Source organism: Uloborus diversus, chromosome 8 (genome assembly GCF_026930045.1).
Source record: "Uloborus diversus isolate 005 chromosome 8, Udiv.v.3.1, whole genome shotgun sequence".
NCBI classification, from domain to species: Eukaryota; Metazoa; Arthropoda; class Arachnida; order Araneae; family Uloboridae; genus Uloborus; species Uloborus diversus.
Genome location: NC_072738.1, coordinates 133,966,349 through 133,987,443, shown reverse-complemented (window position 1 = coordinate 133,987,443; position 21,095 = coordinate 133,966,349). Strand labels below are relative to the sequence as shown.

General features: G+C 33.0%; 1 protein-coding gene across 1 annotated transcript in view; it reads left to right on the top strand.

Moving 5' to 3' along the window:
• Positions 1 to 10,520, top strand: part of LOC129228611 (cyclic nucleotide-gated cation channel alpha-3-like) — a 107,532-nt gene extending 97,012 nt beyond the window's left edge. The window contains exons 11-12 of the mRNA XM_054863292.1: positions 9,292 to 9,388; positions 10,419 to 10,520. Of these exons, the coding sequence (XP_054719267.1) occupies positions 9,292 to 9,388; positions 10,419 to 10,520 (199 nt within the window). The remainder of the gene's footprint in view (positions 1 to 9,291; positions 9,389 to 10,418) is intronic.
• The last annotated feature ends 10,575 nt before the right edge of the window (positions 10,521 to 21,095 follow it).

Below are 21,095 nucleotides of genomic sequence, written 5' to 3'. Positions count from 1 at the left end.
AAATACCATCCGACACACGGACCGTTTCTAGTGGTATGGTCAAAATAACTTCCCAGGTGCGCAATCAATTATGTATTTAAGAATTATGATAACCATTATATTTCATTTTATTAACAGTGCTCTTCAATAAATTATGACGCATTGATTAACTTTTTGTTTTAAACCAGTGTTTTACCTTTAAGTTTTTCAATTTCTTAGATTTTGGGTACATTAGGTCAAAAGATTATATATTTCTTTTAACTGTGTATTACATTTCTTTAATTAAAGTACTTACTAAATCAAATACTATTTTGAAAGTTAGGCGGATTATTTAAAAAAAGGTATTTAATTTAGCAGGTCAAAATAGCTTTCAAAATGTATCATTTTACAAAATTTCATTTAAAAATCCTTTCATTTTTAATATTTTAGTTTAAAATATCTTTTATTTCAAATCTTTTCAAAAGCTCGGGAAAAAAATAAATACATAAAAGCTAAAATAATGAAACGTTTGAGGTTAGGAAGAAAATTAATCTCCTGAAAATGTTCTTAATTTTTTTTCAGTTGGAAAGAAAGTAATGACTTTAACAAGGTCTTAATGATAGTCTTTATATCGTTATTTGTTCCTTGATAACGATGCTAATTTTCAAAGTTTTTGACTGCAAGAATCCTTTTAATTTCAGAGAGGAAAAACTAACACATTTTCAAAAATTGATTGCTTTTCTCCGAAACGCTGAAGTTATTTTTAATAAATTCTACTCATAATAAAAATATCGATTTTAAAAATTAAAAAAGCTCCATCAAAATTGAGAAAAAATATAGAAAGTCAAAATTGATGTTGCTTAAGAAATTCAGTTTGACTTTGGCATATAGACATTTTGTAAAATTTATTTACATTTTTCTTTTATTTTTTCTTATCTTTTTTCTCTCCTTTTTTTATTCTTAATTGTTTTTTAAACCATCAGGTAATGTTTTAAGAAATCAACTTTTGATTTATTTCGTTAGAAAACTGAATATTTTATGTTAATGGATTATATTTATTATTTATGTATTTATAGATGATTTTTATAAAGAACATCATTTAATTTTTAGATTTTAAGCTTTTAAGCGTTTTCATGAGAACAAAGCTTTTTGTATCTCCTCAAAAATCATTTTTAACACTGTAAAAACGATTTAGAAACGTTCCTGAAAAATAATGGGCAGCTTGATACGCCAAATTTCTTCCAGTAACATATCTTACAAAAACCAGAAACGTTTTCCGCTAGACTTAAGTAACCTTCCTGAAATCTCCTGAAATATTCAGGAAGCTTTCCGTTTAAAGTCATTCGTATGACTGGAATTTTAGAGTAAACTTAGGTGGGCATACTATAGTACTTTCGCACCTTCCTGCGTTTCCAGGAGAGCTCCAAAAGCAGTATAGCAAACATGGCCAAAGCGAAGTCAGAATTGCAAGCAAGTATCAAGAATTTTACTCGTCTGCAATTCTTCGCAAAGCTACGTTGTCCATAGACTGGTTTAGCACCCTTTGGATGCCTTATCAGTCTGGGCGGAGCCGCAATCGTACTTAAGCGGGTACACTTTATAAATACGCTCAGTTAATCTTTAAACTGGGAGCTAAAGCTATTTTTTACAACAGAGAGTAATCTGCATTCGGACATTTTATAGCAATTCAGGAAACTTTTTGACAATGATACTTGATTTTTTGAGGAAGTGGATAAAAATCATTTAAAACCCGAAACGTTACACGGAAATATTCAGTAAGGATTCGGAATTTTTTACTATGAAATTACACAAAAAAAAGCGTTTTTTTTTTTTTTTTTTTTTTTTTTTGAGCAATCACGATTGCTTATTATTCTTACTTCACGATTTTGAACTCCTATGATTTTATTTTCCCACCAGCACCCTCTGCCAGCCACCGTCGCGTCGACCGGCTCACGAAGCTACTCCTATTGCGAAAACCGTCTCCAGGTTGCGTCCATATCCTACACACACACGCATACACACACATACGCACACTCATGCCTGCGCACAGACACAAACACACACTCCTACACACACACACACACACATACACACACACTCATGCCTGCACACAGACACAAACACATATGCCTACGTACACACACATGAACGCCTACACACACAGCACTGCATACACAACATGCACACACATGCATACATACACACACACGCACCCACACACATGCGCCTACACAAACACACACGCGCATTCATACACACACACGCTCATGATTGCGAAAAAACATAATTTTAATTCATGATGCCAAAAATTCAAATTAATATATATATATATATATATATATATATATATATATATATATATATATATATATATATATATATATATATATATATATATATATATATATATATATATATATATATATATATATATATATTTGGTTTACAGCTTCCGTTCTAGACAAAAGCACCATAAGCATAACATGCGTTGTTTTTAACATCTGTGACAACATATTTGCTGTAGTTTAAACTTTAGTGCTGATGAAGATACTGCACTGTTGCCTTGAAACTTCTGACTTCCCATAATCAATTCACCACTGAATTCCAAGCAACAGTAATTTTAAATTTTAATTTAGATTCTAGCATAAAGGATTACAACTTTTTTGTGTCGTTAGTATTATGCTAATAAGAATAGCGATTCCTGTTTAATTCGAGACAATATTTCTGCATCTGTGAGGTGAATAGCACTAAGTCACAATAACAAATTAACCAGGAGATGAGTTTAAGGTTTTTCTTTTATGTGTACGACTGGATAGTCATTTACACTGGGGTTCCATAAACGTTTCTAGTAACCGATACAGTTTCTTCTTAGGTAATACAATTATGTTACTTCCATTGAGAGGAATAAAAGATGGAAAGTGTGAAGCCTTTAGTTCTTGAAACAAGCATCCCAAGTCACGTCATAAATTTGAAAGTAAAGGAATGAAAGAAATCAGGTTTCTTCCATTCGTTTTATGTAAAACGTATCTCCCATTCGTTGAAATTAAATCACGTGACTTGTGATCTTTGTCTCAGCATTTCTTAAGCCAATGATTGCACTTGCTCGCTCCAGTTACTAATTCCTGCTCTAAGGTTACTTCGGAAGGAAATGTGAATTTTATGGAATCTCAGTTTCCTTCAGATTTTCCTTGTAGTACAGTAGAACTCCAATTATCCTAACACCTATTATCCGAACCGCTGATTATTTGAAGCACTTTCAGAATGGAATCGTTTCCAAAATTTTAAAGGTTTTTTTTTTTTTTTATGAAAGAGAATGCTTAAAAACATTGGATCTGACCATTTTTTAAATAATTTGTTTTAGTTTAATGTTTTTAAAAAATTATTTAAATCGGTGCTCTTTCATTGTTTACGCTTCTGTCCGATGACATCACAAATGATGAAATGCCATTCCGTGTTGCCATTCACAGAGCAAAATATTTAATTCGCATCTTTACTCACGTGTATTGGCAACGAAAACAGAATTTCTGTAAAATAGCCTGTACTCATTGATAAAATGCTTCAGAATACCACCCCCAAGAGACCACCGACAACCCACAACATATTGTAAATCTTTCCTTCTCCCAAGTGTAAATCCGGTCCTATATCTGTCTTTCAAAACTTGTAAACTTGTGAGCAAAGCTAGGTTTCGGAAAATCAATATCGAATTTTCGAAACTAAACCATCCACATGTGAGGAAGTAATCACATCGAGTGACCCTAATCTGTCCATTAAAACCTCTAATGGTTCTAGAGTTTAATCTCTATCCAATTTACGGAGAATTATTCCCACTTAATGGAGAGATTGATTGACCTACCAGAACCGAGAGTCGAGAAGCTACTGCAGAAAAGTTCATTTCGTTCAAGTATTTTTTTAATCCACAACTCGTAAAGTTCTAAGTGCGTGAACTTTTTTTTTTTTTTACAACTTGTACTCTTCGCAGATTTATTTTTCTTGTCTTTATTTTCTCCCCATTTTGTTTTCTCTCCTAAAACTACCATGTGATAGTGAGAAACTTTATTTTTTATTTGAGTTCGCATTATCTTAAAAAATAAATGTTTGAACTTTTTTGTCTTTACGCAAAGAAAATCAGTCATTCAGGATAACATTAAGCCATTCCGGTAAACTTTGTGCCAAAATTGTGAAAGTTAGTGACTAGGAGGAGGGAAGGGGAAAAAAGAAGTGTTGCATGACACATTTTTCTTTTTACATTATGTTCATTATATTACATGAAAAATAGCGTGAAATGTGACAAAAGGCAGGCCCGACGAGAGGCTATGTCAGCCTAGTCAGAAACTAGGGGCACGGGCCTTAGGGGGGACGGCTACGCTGACGCAAAAAAGAAAAGAGGACAGAAAAAAGTAAAAAGAAAGGAAGAAAAAAAGGGGGGCTCTGAACAAGAGATAACGTAAAGATTAAGTAAATTTTTCTCTTTTGGTATTTACTGCTGTGGCACTTAAAATAGAATTAATTGTTTCATAGTACGCAGTTTAATCCCCCCCCCCGTTTTTTTCCTTCTCTTTTCCCTTTTCTTTTCTTTCTCCCCCTTTTTCTCTCCTCTTCCCCTTTTTCTCTCCTCTTTCCCCTTTTTCTCTCCTTTTCCCCATTTTCTTTTCTTTTGGGGGGGAGGGGCCCGGCGACATAACTGACAAGGGGCCTGCTTTGGCTCCCTGTAACCCTGGCAAACGGGAGACTTTGTGACATTGTGGGCGGTTGCCAGCATTGGGCTTTGTGCCGTTTCTATTGAAGTCAAATACAGTATAACTTTGATTTATCGATACCCGATTTAATGATTACCCCAATTTCACGATACATTTCACTGCTCCGGATTTGACTACATTGAATTTCTGTGCTCCTCGACTTAACGATATCCTTGATTAGACGATAACTTTTTCTAGTCATTTGACAATCGTTAAAAATCGAAGTTATACTGTATACTAAAAAATGAGAAGTGGTGCAAAGCTAATTCCCATGGTTCAAAACTAAAAGCAGGAATTAGTTACTGGAGGGAGCAAGTGCAATCATTGGCTAAGGAAAAGCTGAGGCAAAGATTTCAAATCACATGATTCAACTACGGCGAATGGCTGAAACGTTTTGCGTAAAACAAATGAAAGAAACCTGATTTCATCCAATACTTTATTTCAAATGCTATTATGTGATTTAGGATCTTTGCTTCAAGAATAAAAGGCCTGTTTTTCCTTTGCACTCTTTCCACCATTTATTTCTTCTCAATGATTCAACGTTACCTTAAATGGCTGTATTGACTACATGCCAATACATAGGATTACAGGAGCTAAGAAAAGTTACGTGAAGATCCTAAAACTGAAAAAAAGTTCAAGAACTTTGGTTGGAAGCAAAGTAGAAAATTTTAGTTTGCAAATGAGAAGAGAAAATATTTAATTAAAAGAAAAATGGCGGCCAAACTTTCAGTTTAACTTTTAAGAAAAGAAATTTTTTTTCCTTGAAAGAAAAACTAATTCTGGAGAAATCGTGGGTTTTTTCCTCCTCGGAATCATGTTTCTTTTTACATCAGCGCTTCATTCTTTTTTTAAAAAAGACTATCATTCCGTTTTCCTTCTAATAAAAGCGTTAAAAATATCCTCAAAGGAGATAAATCTGGGCTTTCTTTCTAGTAACACACAAATAAAAGTTAAGAATTCGAAGACCTGGCTTTTTTTCTCTAATGTGTTCGTCTTTCTTTTGAAAAAAGATTCCGCCATTAGATGAAATTTTAGCGGCAGGCAAAATTAAATGAAGTGAAATTGAAAGAGCATGAGGAACATGTAAGACTATCCTTAGAAAAACTTTTTTTTTCCTTTGGCTAAATTGCTTTGAGTATATTCTTTTTCTTTTTTTTTTCTTAAATGTAACATTCTTTGTTTTAATTATAGAGTAAGACATACTGTAGGTAGCTTTTTGAACATTAAAAAACATACAATAAAATTAATTTCATAACTATTTCATTTTGTAAAGCAGTAATTACAATCAAGTTATTCATTGTATAAAACAACTTCTGTTTTATACAAATTTGAACAAGAATATGTTGAAAAAATTCTTTTAAAAGTGCTTTAAAATTAAGGACTTAAAATGAGGAAAACCTAGAAAACTTATTTTCAATTATTTTCAAAGTGTACAAAGTTTCAAAAAATCATAGCATTGTTAAACAGAAATTAATTTTTTAATTTTTTTTTCTTAAATGTAAAGCTAATATTTTGATACACACTCATGGGTACATAAAAATGATGGTAAGAACGATTATTTTGTTTGTTTGTTTTTTCTCGAATGAAAAACAATTTATTTATGAATTATTACAATATCAGTTCTAAAGATTATGCACTTTTTTTTTTCAATTTACCTGCAGTGTATTGCTATACATTTTACATAGCTGAACACAATTTAAGTGCAAATCAAGTGCATCAGTACCCGTTTTTGCTAATATTTTCGTCTAGAAAACACTCTCTTAATGAACCAATAGTAGTCGTCAATCATGGTTTCACAGAAAATTAGAAATTACTTTTCGTTTTTGTCTTCACCCCATTGAAATCAACAGCTTCAATGCAAGTAATGGTTATTAAGGCCATTGCAAGGAAAACGGTAATTTTGTTCCGCGCGTGACGCTTCATACATTTCATTAAAAATAATAATTCAAAAGGGTAATCAGCAAAATTTTGTTGCTTAGGAAATCACAAACGTGTGCTTGACTTCTTAAGCACACTGTAAAAAAATTCCGAAACGTTACTGGTTATTTCCGTGGAACGTCTCGGGATTTCACACGATTTCACCTATTTCCCCGTAAAAACAAGTATCTTCAGAAAAAAGTTTCCTGAATCGCTACACGTTGCACGTGTGCAGACTTTTCACTAGTGTGGAAAATATATATAGCAACCAGTTTAAAGACTGAATGAGCGTGTTTATTAAGTGTATTGGCCTAAGGTTGCCTACGGCCTGTCTAGGTTGACTAAGCTTCCAATGAGAGTGAAAAAGTCAATGGATAGCTACAGCTTTGCAAGGCAGGAATTGCAGGCAAGAGATATGCTTGGTTCCTTCCTTCCTTCTTGCTTAACTTTGGCCGTGGTTCGTTCTGATTTTTATGGAGCTTTCCTGGTAAATCAGGAAGGTTTTAATCAATTACACTAAACCTACTTAATTTTTCTAGAAGGTTCTGGAGACATGACTGGCTTTAACAGGTGAGTTTCGCAGTTTTTCAGAAAGTTTCAAAGTTAATTTCAGAGAGGTTACTGACTTTTAGCGGAAAGCGTTCCTGGTTTTTCCAAGATATGTTACTGAAAGAAATTGGGCACATCAGCTGCCTATTATTTTCCAGGAACGTTTCTGAATCGTTTTTACAGTGCAAAACATTCGACATTATCTTTAAAAAAAAATTTTTTTAATGAAATACTAGTGGTACCCGCACAACTTTGCCCGTAATATAAATAGTAAAAGGTCTTTTGGTTCGCCTGTATATTTACAAATAATGTATGGTGAATTTTCTCGCCAGTTGGCTTGTACCCATGTTACGGTTCCACGTTATGATAATTTCGTATCTCGCCAATTGGCTTGTGCCCATTTTACGGTTCCACGTTATGATAATTTCGTAATTTACTCGTCCATCTTATGATAATTTTGTTCTTTAAATTGGAATAGAAAAAGAACCTCACCGAATTTTCGAAAAATCGCGTCGAGGTGCACACCCCCATGCTACAAACTAACTTTGTGCCAAATTTCATGAAAATCGACCGAACGGTCTAGGCGCTATGCGCGTCACAGAGATCCAGACATGTAGACATCCTCCGGACATCCAGACAGAGAGACTTTCAGCTTTATTATTAGTAAAGAAGATAAAGATAGGAACCATCACGTGCGGAACAAAATGTCCGTTTTCAGTGGAGTGGCCATACGCATAACGTTTTTCAACGGTTTAAATTATTATTTTTCGACAAATGAGATATGTTTCCTTTACGTTGGAACCTTAGCTTTCAAAACCTACAATTTGTTTCGTCATTGCTATATTAATAGAGCTAAAATATTAAATAATGCATGCAGCGAACTACAGAAGTTGAGTCTAGATGTCCCGAACGTGAAGCATGCAAATAAATTAAATTTTAAGTTACAAAGTTATTTAATAAAAACAATACTGTTCCTGGAGTATCTTTGTATCAAATGTAAATATTAAAAAATGTGTTAATTCCTGTTAAGTTAAAATATTAAGATCTATAACAAAATATTGGTGAATTTATCGAGTCTAATTGTCCCGCATGTGACGGTGAAATTCCCCTTCATAAGTTTATTTTCCTTGATAGTTAATTTTCCTTGTAGATCCAGAAGGGTCATGTAGTTACGATCCCTTCTCCCTTTAACCGACGATATATAGCCTCCTAAAACTGCATTTTGAGAACTTTTGCTCACCAATTTGATATCTAAATTAATGTTTATTAGGCACTTTTAATTAACAACCTCTTATTTCTTGAGTGTTCACGAATTTGCCTTAAATATACAGTTTAAAAGGTATTATTTCCGTTCTTCATTTTTCCTTTGCCTTACCCACCTTCATGAAAATGGAAAGTTAAGAAAAATCACTTCATCAGCACGAATTGAATTAAGAAAAAAAGTAAATATCAAATCCATAACAAAGAAGTTCCGTTGTGCACTGTATTCTATTTGAGCTGTGTTTGGTAGTTTTTTTAACTCAATAATTGAGTTGTTTCCGAAATTTTAAAAGTATTTTTTTTTTCTGAAAGAGCATGCTTAAAAATAGGTTTTAACCATTTTTAAATAAGTTGATAAAGTTTAAGATTTTTAAGATTTTTTTTTAATCAGTGGGAAGATTTATTTTCATTTTTTTTTTTTTTTTTTGCTTCTGATCATGACATCACAAATGATGAAAATGCAATTCACTGACGCCGTCAGGGCAGAGCGCAACATTTTGGCATTAGATAAAGATCAACTTATTATAGCGCAATAATACTAATCAATTTCATGTTTACTTCAGAAAAACCTTCATTCAAAATTCCCATCATGATTGCTATTAATATCATTGTTTAATGGGAAACCTTCTTCTTTAACAATACGTAAACATTCAATGCCCGAATGGAGTAGCGCACCAAAGTACATCACTTGTGACGTCAGAAAGACCACGCTTTATTTCCAAAATCGGACATTTTAAAAAATGAATTAAATACTAAGCGTTGGAGAAACTAAAGTTTTTTTTATCGCTCCATGTTTTTTTCCCCCCTTTCATATTCTATCAGTTTCAGTGACCTCTTTTGGCTGAATGAAACAACCCCATTGTATTTACAGGCGAACAGCCGATGTCCGCTCAGTTGGTTATTCTGAATTGTTCAGTCTATCTCGAGAAGACGTGCTATCTGCAATGAAAGACTATCCAGAAGCAGAAGTAAGCTTTGTTTATTACTTTGAAATTGGGGAAGTTCATTGATCTACATGATGTGTACTTCATTAAACATACAGTGTTTTTTTAGCGTCAGCATATAAAAGTAATCTTTTTCTTTTGCAAACACTACAACGATATATCTGTTTTCATCATATTGTTTTTTTTTTTTTTTTTCGCTAAAGTTATTTACGGGCGTTTTGTTGAAGTTCACACACGATCGAAAAAGACACTAAGGAAAAAGCACTTATTTTCGCGAGCGGTAATTTTCACGAAATTGAAGATATCTGATTTCGAGCGCTGAGAATTTCGTGAATTTTTTCCATAAAGCAAATTTTATTTATAAAAAAATGTATGTCGCGAGGCTTAAATTTTCGCGTTTACGTTGGTCATGCGAAAATCGCGAAAATTAAAGCCTCGTGAAAAAAGTGTTTTTACATTTTTTTGTATTAGTACTCATTAATATATTTTTTTATATATGCATACAAACACATCTTACATTATTTTTCAATCCCGTGCTTCATTTAACAAGTTACAAGTGTGCACATTTATAACTGCATGGGCACCTTGTTTCACGATCACTGCTTTATGTGCATATGGTATAACTTTTAAGGTGTTTCAATTGATTAGTATTATTTTCCGATGGACTGAATAAAAATGCAACTACGGAACGAAAGAAATTCAAAAAGTGGAAAAAAAATGTTTCAAAAACATTTAAAATATTAAAATTTTAAACCTATTCTTTGAATGTAAAGGGAAAATTTTAATTTGTCAGAAACAAATTAAGTTTTTGTAAGTTTTGATTTAACTTTGTCCGCATATAATGAAATAAATATTTTCCTCGTTCAAAAAAAGATTTTGGGAAGGAAGATACTAAAATTCATTAAACACGAATGCCAACTGCTAATAGCTGCTCACTTAAACCACACGGCTATTAGAAATGAAGTATTTCTTTTTTCTCTTTTCCTTCCCGATGTCTCAATGAATGTTTTATGATTAAGATTATGTCATAAATTTCGGAATTATTCGTTTTCAGGCGATTCTCCAGTCCATGGGAAGAAGGCGCTTGATGGAAGCCAGAATGACCAACTCTACAGACAAATCTCAAATTTCGGAGAATTCGGAGAGAGCAGAGTAGGTGTGCATGCCGTTCTTCGATTTTTATACGGTTTTTTGTCTGAAGTTACAAGCAGTAACAATGTTCAAAATCTGGAATATTTGACTACGAAATATTATATATTTAAATTTTTTGCTGTAGAAATTCGAATTGTTAACAAAACAATAAGTAGGGTAATGACACAAGTAACGGACATGTTTAAGACATCGCTCTCATGTTAGCTCATTTTCCTGAGCCTTTAAATACATTTAGACATTTAAAACTATTTTTCTCTCATGCAACTATTACATCTCATCTAACGTTTGGCTGTTTTTGAATTCTCTGAATTAGTTTTTTTTTTTTTTTTTTGCTCAATTTCAAAAAAAAAAAAGCCGACCCTCAGTGGAAAATCTGATGATGTACAGCAACAGATAGGATGAGGATAGGATGAGTAATGCACAAATTCCCTTTTTCTCTTCAAAATGTACAAAACTCCTTTATTTTTAAATCGAAATCCTTATAAAATTCAGATGAACATGAAACACTGGCAGACCTCATAGTGGATCTTCATAAACTTCCACCCCTTCCTTTTAAATACAAACTGGCTCATAAAATTCACTCTGATAACACTAGATGGTTGCACCGTATCCATCCGTTGCAGCAACATCAGTTTTACCCGCCTCAAATTCTTATTATTTAATTCCAAACTTACGACTGTCTGTTACTGGACCCTTGTCTATTACTGGTTCCGTTACCCTAGTACACTTTTTTTTAATGAATCATATACGAGACAGAGAGAAGTAAAGGGATGTAAGGGGACTGTAGACTAAACGTATGAGAAGATCAATCCCGGGTGGACTTTCATTAAAAAGTTTTTTTTAAGCATGCGGTATAGCAGGAAATACCATTGATACAAGTGAAGTGAAACCTGTGTATGATGATCACATGTGGTCGAGCACTTTAGTGATTAACTCAAGTAGGTGAATAACTTATAGAGGTTGATGTATATGACTAGGAAAAATTCTGTACTAAACAAAAGCGAGTAAACTAAAAAAAGTGGTCAACTTACAAAAAAGGTCAACTTTACAGATTTTACTTTACCTTCGGATCTCGGTTGCCTCCAAACAGATGAGAGGTTGTTTTGCCATTTGTACCAGTTACCTCTATTTTTTTTTAATTTGGTACTTACAAGTTTTTTCTTCTAGATGCTTCATATATATTCATTGAGGCATAACATTTTTAATGTACTACCAGCAATACAGGCAATGTACGACATCCGTCATTTTATACCTTGGCATTATACTGGCTGTTCTAAAAATAACGATCCATCATTATGATCTGTTTATTAAATGAAATAAACAAATATATCCTATTTATTTTAAAGAATCAATGTGTCTCATTCTGAGAATCCTGTATTGGAATTGCGGCGTTTGATGCATTGCAGGTAAAGAATGAACTCACCCCAGTGAATGATTTTGCCAAGCAACAGAGTTTCAAAAGAATTTTTCTTAGCTGAATTGCCTTCCTTCTGAACAATTCTAAAAAGAAAATGGGTATAAAATTTCGTGCTTGTTCACCAGTGAGACGTTTCATAAACTGCGTAGCTGCACCCACTTTTAATTTAATTCCCTAAAATTACTAAACCCGAACTTCAAGAAGAACACTTCTAACTTCCTTCTGAACAATTCTAAAGAGAAAATGGCTATTTCTGTTTGTCCACTGATTAAACGTGTTCATTAACTGGGTTTCTGCATGCACTTTTCATTTAAATCCCCAAAAATACCTAAACCCGAACTTCAAAAAGAACACTTCCTACTTCCTTTCAAACAATTAAAAAAGAAATTGGCGATATAATTTTTCGTTTGTCCTCTAGTTAGACGTGTTCATAAACTGGGTTGCTGCACCCACTTTTCGTTTAAATCCCCAAAAATACGTTAAACCCGAACTTTAAAAAAATCACTTCTTACTTACTTCTGAACAATTCTAAAAAGAAAACGGCTGTAAACTTTTGTTTGTCCACTAGTTAGGCGTGTTCATAATTTGAGTTGCCGCATCCACTTTTAATTTGAATCCCTAAAAATACCTAAACATAAACTTCAAAATGTGATCACTTCTACTAACTTCCTTCTGAACAATTCTAAGAAGAAAATGACTATTTGTGTTGTCCTCTGGATAGAAGTGTTCATAAACTGGGTTGCTGCACCCACATTTTATTTAAATGCATAAAAATACCTAAACCTTCAAAAAGAACACTTCCTACTTCCTTCTGAACAACTCGAAAAAGAAAATAAGTGTGAACTTTTATGTTTGTTTTCTTTAGACGCGTTCATAATCTAGGTTGCTGCATCCACTTTTGATTTAAATCCCTAAAAATACCTAAATCCGAACTTCAAAAAGAACATTTCTACTAACTTCCTTCTGAACAATTTTAAGAAGAAAATGACTATTTCTCATGACTATAAGTCCACTGGTTCATAAACTGGGTTGCTACACCCGTTTTTCATTTAAATCCTCAAATATATTTAAAAAAAAAAAAAAAAAAAAACAGAAATTCTATAGAACGTCTAACTTTCCATGACAACAAGGCTTTTTGAAGTATCTATAGAGTATCGAGCAGTTTTTCAAAGCTCATGAGACTTGTAGAAACATTTTGTGAAAAATATTGAAGTACGGTTTAAGTTTTTTTATTAACTATAAACATATTTTCTAACCACAGGATATATTCAGCTGTTGATCTCATGATTGAATTTATACCACTTCGTTTAGCAGCTTTTTCTCTCCAACCCGGTATTTCTCAAGTTTTGAAACACATATTTTTCCGTCATCAATAAAATATTAAGGGCATTATTTGAAGAAGAAATTGTATTTCATTCGATGAACAAAACTAGAACGCATTCAGAAGCCTAAATTGCTTTAAACTCCCAAGTGTTTGACGTGAGGTGAACAAATCTCAAAAGCAGATGCTTTATTTCCACGAAAAAAAAGCGAAAACATTTTTCTACAGAAAAGAATTGATGCTTATTTCAGCTTTTCATGTTAGACTCAATAGATTGTTTTAAATTACGTTTTCCCTTTTAGTTGTTTCTTAAACCTTTATTAGGCCATTTTTATCTATTAGTGCTACATTGAAATCATATTTTAGAATGATATTAGTTAAAGAAAAGATTCGCTTAAGCCTTTAGGCAATTGAAAATACGTAGGGGTATCAAAAAGTAAGATAACAAGATCTCTGACGGGTGTGCAAATTATCCGTATAGATAAAAATCCCTCTGAAAGTAACGGAAACAATCACAGCATTCACACAGTGTCGGTAGATGGAGCTGGTAGAGCGATAACACGACAGAATTTGAGTTAGAAGATAGCCGCCTTGACGGAAACATGGTCCGCAACTGAAATAAGAAGTGTGATACGGTTTTTGCGTTTAAAGAAAAATCTCCAGCTGAAATTCATTGCCAATTAGTGGAAGTGTACGGTACCAGCATTATGTCCGCGATGCCCGACCGCATACGGCCACAACTACGCCCAATTTGTTAGAGCGTTTTCGGTGGCAGATCTTGGACCACCCTCCTTACAGTCCCGATCTCGCACCAAGTGATTTCCATCTCTTCGGACCGTTAAAGAAACACTTGGGAGGTCTGCATTTCAGAACTGATGCTGAGGTTCAGCAAGCCGTCTTGATGTGGTTGCACAACCTTGACGCTGATTTCTTCCGTACCGCTTTCAATGGTTTGGTATACCGATGGAACAAATGTTTTGATAAGCATGGTGACTATGTAGAGATGTAATATGTACCTGTACCTTCCTACATTGTATATATTTTTTTAATTCTTGAATAAACGTGTTCTCTAATTGAGCTTGTTACCTTACTTTTTGATACCCCCTCGTATTTAACGTTTAACAGTTCCTCATGTTTAGGGGAGCATTTTTTTTTTTTTTTTTTTTTTTGTATTATATTTAAACATTTTTAACCGACTTCAAAAAGGAGGCGGTTATCAGTTCATACCGTATGTATGTTTTTTTTTTTGTTTGTTTGTCCACTCACAGCGTCTCACCTAGTGGACCGATTTTGATTATTCTTCTTTTAATGGATAGGAGATGGCTCAACTTAGGGCCCATTACTTTGTTTGACCATATTTGTTCGTTAGAAAAAAAGTTATGGTCAAAAAACAGTAAATTTCGTGCAATTTCCCTATTAAATGATTAAACATAAAACCCATAGTTTCAACAATTTGGTGCCATACAACAATAATATTAATAGTCATTGTGGTGATAATTTTGAATGAAGGCTTCTCTGAAGCAAGCATCAAGTTTCTTCAGTGTCATTGCTCTATAGTGGGGGTAAACCTAACGTGGAATCGAGGTTTATGCAGTGATTAGGATCTGCTTAGCCTTCACAATGCTACTAGGTTAGGTTTGCTTCAACTATAATAGTATTTTTATCGTTATCATGTATACCAATAACAGATGATTTGGGCTGAGTAAGGAGATACAGGATTGCACAAAAAGCAACTATGCTGTGAAATGTAAATTAGGGAAAGCGTAATATTTAAATGGTTATAATTAAATTAACACACAAATGAATTCCAGCGAGGAACAAAGATACATTTTTATTGTCAATCGCTTAAAGTTTAAGGCGTGTTTTTATTTTTTTAGTATGGAGCATTTTTATGAAAAAAATAAGGTAAAGTTTCGTTAGAGTAACTTCTTAATATTTCTGAAATACATTTACACTAAAAAGAATAAAATAAAAAAAATTTGAAAAAAAATAGAACCGACTTCAAAATTGCTCTTAAAAGGGAAAAATAATTTTATTCTTTAAACACCATCGATAATACTTTTAAACATAATTTTTGAAGTTGGCGCAAAAACGATCGATAAAATCATTCACAGCCATAACTCAACTACAACTATAAATTAAACCAGGCCCAGTTTCTTCACTACCACATGCATTATGCATTGATGACAGCATATTTGAGTAACGATATAAATGTTTCGTTCCTAACTTTGGATGATTTTTTGATAACAATGTGAGCGAAGCATGGTTACAATGGATTTTACTTTTTGTTTTTGCGCCAACTTCAAAAATTATGTTTAAAAGTATTATCGATGGTGTTTAAAGAATAAAATTATTTTTCACTTTTTAGAGCAATTTTGAAGTTGGTTCTATTTTTTTCAAAAAATTTTTATTGCATTACACTTTCGTTGCGAACCACCATCCGAATTGTAGCCAGCATGAGACAAGTCAGGAGAAAAGTTAGCCAAAAACATCCTGGATGGATCACGACCTACAATCCTAAGACGTAATTACATTATTTATACCCGCCATGAAAGCCTCCGTTTTCATATTCTTCAACCAAAATTACTACTAAACGGAGCATCCAACGGTTATAAAGCACATTTTATCAAGAAATCCAGCTCTTTCGATGCTACAAAGTAGCTGCTTTATCAGTGAAAAGCGTCAACTGCAACTGAATCATGACAAATTAAATCTTCAAAATAACATTCACATAGGTTTGAACTCAATCTCCGTTAAAGTCTAGAATTACGATATTTGTGTAGACTTTACATACTGTAAGTTGAAATAAAGTCTACTTTTCATTCCACAAGTGTACCTTGATGAAGGAAAAAAAGGTAAAAGTGAAAATCATATCCAAAAAAAAAAAAAAAAATCTGGAGAATAGGAAAGAAACGTTGCGAAAGAAAGCATGCTAAGGAAAACTTTAAAAGGACTGAATCATCAATAGAATCTTTTTATGCATATCATATTCTGAGAAAATTGGATCACGTGGGAACACAAGTACCCAAAATAGAGATTAAAAAACAATTTTGTTAAAAAGAAAGCAAAAAAATAAATAAATAAAAGGAAAGTATTAATGAGTCCTTCATAAAAATTTTAAATTACTTTGAAATAAAAAAAAGTCATCAATTGCTAAATTACCAATTACATTTCACGCTTTTTTGTTCCCACAAATGGAAACTGAAAACAAGGGAAAGAAAAGTAAATAAAATACTTAGTTATTTAAACCAGAAAAAAAATGGAAAAGAGTATGTTAATTATCATTGAAAAATTCAAAATTGGATGTGTAATTAAACCTGTAGATTCATTCCTTTTTCCATTCTTTTTTTTATCGAAAAACGTATAATGATAGTTTCCATTGTACATATAATGACAACTATAATTAAGCCTTTTTAAAAATGATTGTTATACATAGAATTAATCTGCACATTTTTTTGCTATGCTTCTATTTTTTTTATTTGTGATTTAATACAGTTTATTTAATCACCATTTTTTTCATGTATTTGAAGACTCGATATCAGCAAAGATGCAAAGATATACATTTCTTGCGACACTTTGATTGGGATTATTTTTATTTGGAGGGGAAGGGAGCATTATATTTACTATTAACATTATTCTGAGGTTCTAAAGATGTGCAAAGTTCAAAAGCAAATCATTTTTGGCAAATTTGAAGACCCAAAGGTCATTCCCCTCTGAATTATTTAAAAAATCGTCAAAATCTATCTTTTTCTAATATGGTGTTTTTTTTTTTTTTTTTAATTTTGCATTTATTTTTCGGCATAAAATCAGACTATCGGACTCACTCCAACTGGCCCCATGTCCGGAAACATGTTCATGTTGTAAAAAAGTATCTATAAAAATATAGGAAGCATGGCATGTTGCACAATCAGAGTCACATCAGAAATCTTCAGTAAGGACTTTAAAAAAAAAAAAAAAGAAAAGAAAAGAAAACTAGAAGCCCTGGCAAAGTTATGAATTAAGTTTTTGAGCAATCACGATTGCTTATTGCTTTCATTTGACTGTTTTTGTCGTCCTATCATTTTATTCTCCCACCGCCACCCTCCGCATCATCACCGTCGACCGGCTCCTCACGATGCTGCTCCTATAGCGAAAGCCGTCTCCAGGTTGCATCCATGTCCTACACACACGTGCATACATACACAACTACACACGTGCATACATACACAACTACACACGTGCATACATACACAACTACACACATACACACACAAACACATACACCTACACACACATACAAACACATACACACACGCATACATACAGACACCTACACACATACACAAACACACTCACATACACACAACTACCCACGCATTCATGCCTGCACACAGACACAAACACATATGCCTACATACACATACCCCCCCCCCCCCCCACACACACACACATTCATACACACTTATGCCAGCACACAGACACAAACACACATGCCTACACGCACATACATACCCCCTACACACAAACACGCATACCCGCACACACAAACACACACGCGTACATACACACACTCGTGATTGAGAAAAACATAATTTGAATTCAAGATGTCAAAATTCAAATTAATTTTTCTTTTTTTTCTCTTTATTCTGTTTATTTTTTTAAGTTGGCATAGGTAAACAGAGCTTGTTGAGTCATTGAATCAATCTGAAGTAACTAGAAGCTACTAGAAACTTGACGTTGCTGAAAGTCCTCCTTCCACATTGTAATACTCTACGAATTTACAAATTAGGGAAATCTTTTGATGTTACAAAGTAGGGGAACATGGGGCAAAGTGAAAAGCGGGGCAAAGTGAAAAGCGGGGCAAAGTGAAATGGTGTAATATTTTCTCTGTTTTTCGCTCCACTTATCTGGTATTAGTTAAACTATGTAATACTATATGTAGTTTATTACAGCTAGGAAAAAAACACCGAAGATTAAAGCATTTGGTAATACAGGTAATTTTAAAAAATGGATACTCATATTGTAATATTTTGTTCTAAGTCAAAAATTATTTTTGTAACTATAAAATGATAAAGTTCTTATTAATAGCATTTTAACTATTAATTTTGAGACCTCCTAGTATTCAATGAAGTATTAATTTAGTTAATATTAAGCTGATTTGTATTTTAAAAAAATGGATAATTAGTCAAGTACATACGGGGCAAAGTGGATGGAACAAAGCGGAATAGTTAGTGTCATTTACTCAATCAATCATTTACTATAAATCACTTACGTTTTCATTCATTAATGTATTCATTTACATTCCTTCTTTTAGGAATTAATCTATTTATTCATTCATTCACTTATTTTGTTATTCAGTCATTCTTTTACTCGCTCATTTATTTTTTCTTGATATATTAATTGATTTATTCACTTAATTATTTGTTTATTGTTTCATTATCTTTTCATTTATTCATTCAACTTTTTATTTACTAATTTTTTGATCAAAAATATGTTTTATGATTGAATACGAATTAGAAAAATATTTTATTTTCACTTTGCCCCATGAAAAAAAAAGGAAATTTTTCCTTTTTTTTTTTTTTATTGAAAACTCAAATTTATTCCCAAAAATAAAAAATACTGTTTTTTTTTTTTTTTTTTATTGAAAACTCAAATTTATTCCCAAAAATAAAAAATACTGTTTCAATGGAAGTTTTATTAAAAAATACAATGTTCTTTATTTATGTACGGTAATTTTCAAAGCAGTTTTCCGATTAGTTCATTAAAAAAAAAAACAGTCATCTTAACCATTTCACTTTGCCCCACATTCCCTTACAAAAGGAGAGTTTTTAAACTTTTAGAAATTATATTTTTCTCTTTCAAAGTTGCACTATACTTTTATTGAAATAACTTATTTTCTTTCCCATTTCTGACCTGGCTCAAGTGATCCAAAAGTGAAGAATAGCTTTAAAGCAGGCTAATCATTCATTTCAAAGGTTTTGATAACTATTATTCACTGTAAAAAAATCCGAAACGTTACTAATTATTTTTCCCTGAAACGTTTCGGGATTTCACAGGTTTTCATCCACATCCTGGAAAAATCAAGTACCTTTGTCAAAAAGCTTCCTGAATTGTTATCAGTTGCACGAATGCAGACTTTTCAATTGGTGTATAAATATTTTTATCTCTCAGTTGAAAGATTACCTGAACGTTTGTATTTATTAAGTGTATCAGTCTCTGATCGCCCGTTACAAAGATTGAATAAGCTCCCAATGAGAGCGAATAAGTCTCTAGAATCCGTAGCTTTGGAAGAAATGCAGGTGGGTTAGATTTTTGATACTGACTTGTAATTCTGTCTTAGCTTTGACCATGTTTGCAGTAATTCTATTGGAGCTTTCTTGGTTAAAATGGAAAGTGCCAAGCTTTAGTTTAAAATCTGCGTAAGTTTTCTCTGGCGGTTCCAGAGACACGACTGGCTTTAACCGGAGAGATTTTTGAATTCTTCAGAAAGATTCCAGGATAATTTCATGAAGCTTACTGAATTTTAGCGGAAAGCATTCCTGTTTTTTGAAAGATATGTTATTTTCAGATATTGGCCACATTAGCTGCCCATTATTTTCCAGGAACGTTTTTGAATTGTTTTTGCAGTGTTTCTTAACTTTGGATAACTGTACAGAACTTCAGTAGTATTTTTTTTTTTTTTTTGCTTTATACCAACAACTGCAATATAGCTAATAAAATAATAGCGAAGTTGTTAAAAATAGCTAAAATGTATCTCACAATTACCCTGAATGCCTGTACTTATTCTATGTAGGCATCCCACACTGTAAAAACGATTCAGAAACGTTCCTGGAAAATAATGGGCAGCTGATGTGCCCAATTTCTGCCAGTAACATATCTTGCCAAAACCAGGAACGTTTTCCGCTAGTATTCAGTAACCTTCCTAAAATTATCTCGGAAACCTCCTTAAAAATTCAGAAATCTTCCCGTTTGAAGCCAACCGTGTCTCTGGAACTTTGGCAGGATAAGGAAGTTCCATAGACAGTATTGCAAACATGGCCACCGCTAAGTCAGAATTGCATGCAGGTATCGAGAATTTTACTCGCCTGCACCTCTTGCAAAGCAGCGTAGTCCATACTTATTCGCTCCCTCTGGGAGCTTAATCAGCATGGACGAGCCATAAGTAACCTAAAGCCGATTCACTTTATAAATACGCAAAGTTAATTTTTGAACTGGGAGCTAAAAATATTTTTTACACCAGTGACAAGCGTGCATTCGTGCAACTTGTAGCAATTCAGGAATCTTTTTGACAATGATACTTACTTTTTTCAGGAAGTGGATAAAAACCGTTGAAATCTCGAAACGTTACACGGAAATACTCAGTAACGTTTCGGAATTTTTTTACAGTGCATCGTAAAAGACATTATACAGCACAGGAAATACATAGAAACATTTATATTTCATATCATTACTATTCATGTGATATGCTCTCAGAAGCATAAAAACGATCTCAAGTTAAGTTTATGGCACTTCACAATATGTCCCGAGGCAAAATGGCAAAGTTCGCAAACATTGTTTCTTATTATTTCAATAAAAAAAGTATATTTTTCTCTTCTCTTCTAGCTCCAGGAAAGGAAATGGGGAAAGCAGACAGAGAAAGAAAGGTAAGACGCAGCACTGGAATTCTATTTCCTGTTTCCATACATATTGAAGTTCTTTAGAATTTATACTTCCTTTGATATCATGTACTTCATGCTACCTACCAGTCGATAAAAGAGATATTTCGCAGGAGGGGTGTTATCGTAAAATACCTGCCGCGGAAACGAATTTTCAGTAAAAAAAGTTTCAGCTTTTCGCTGAATTTGAGACTTTCCAAGAAGAGT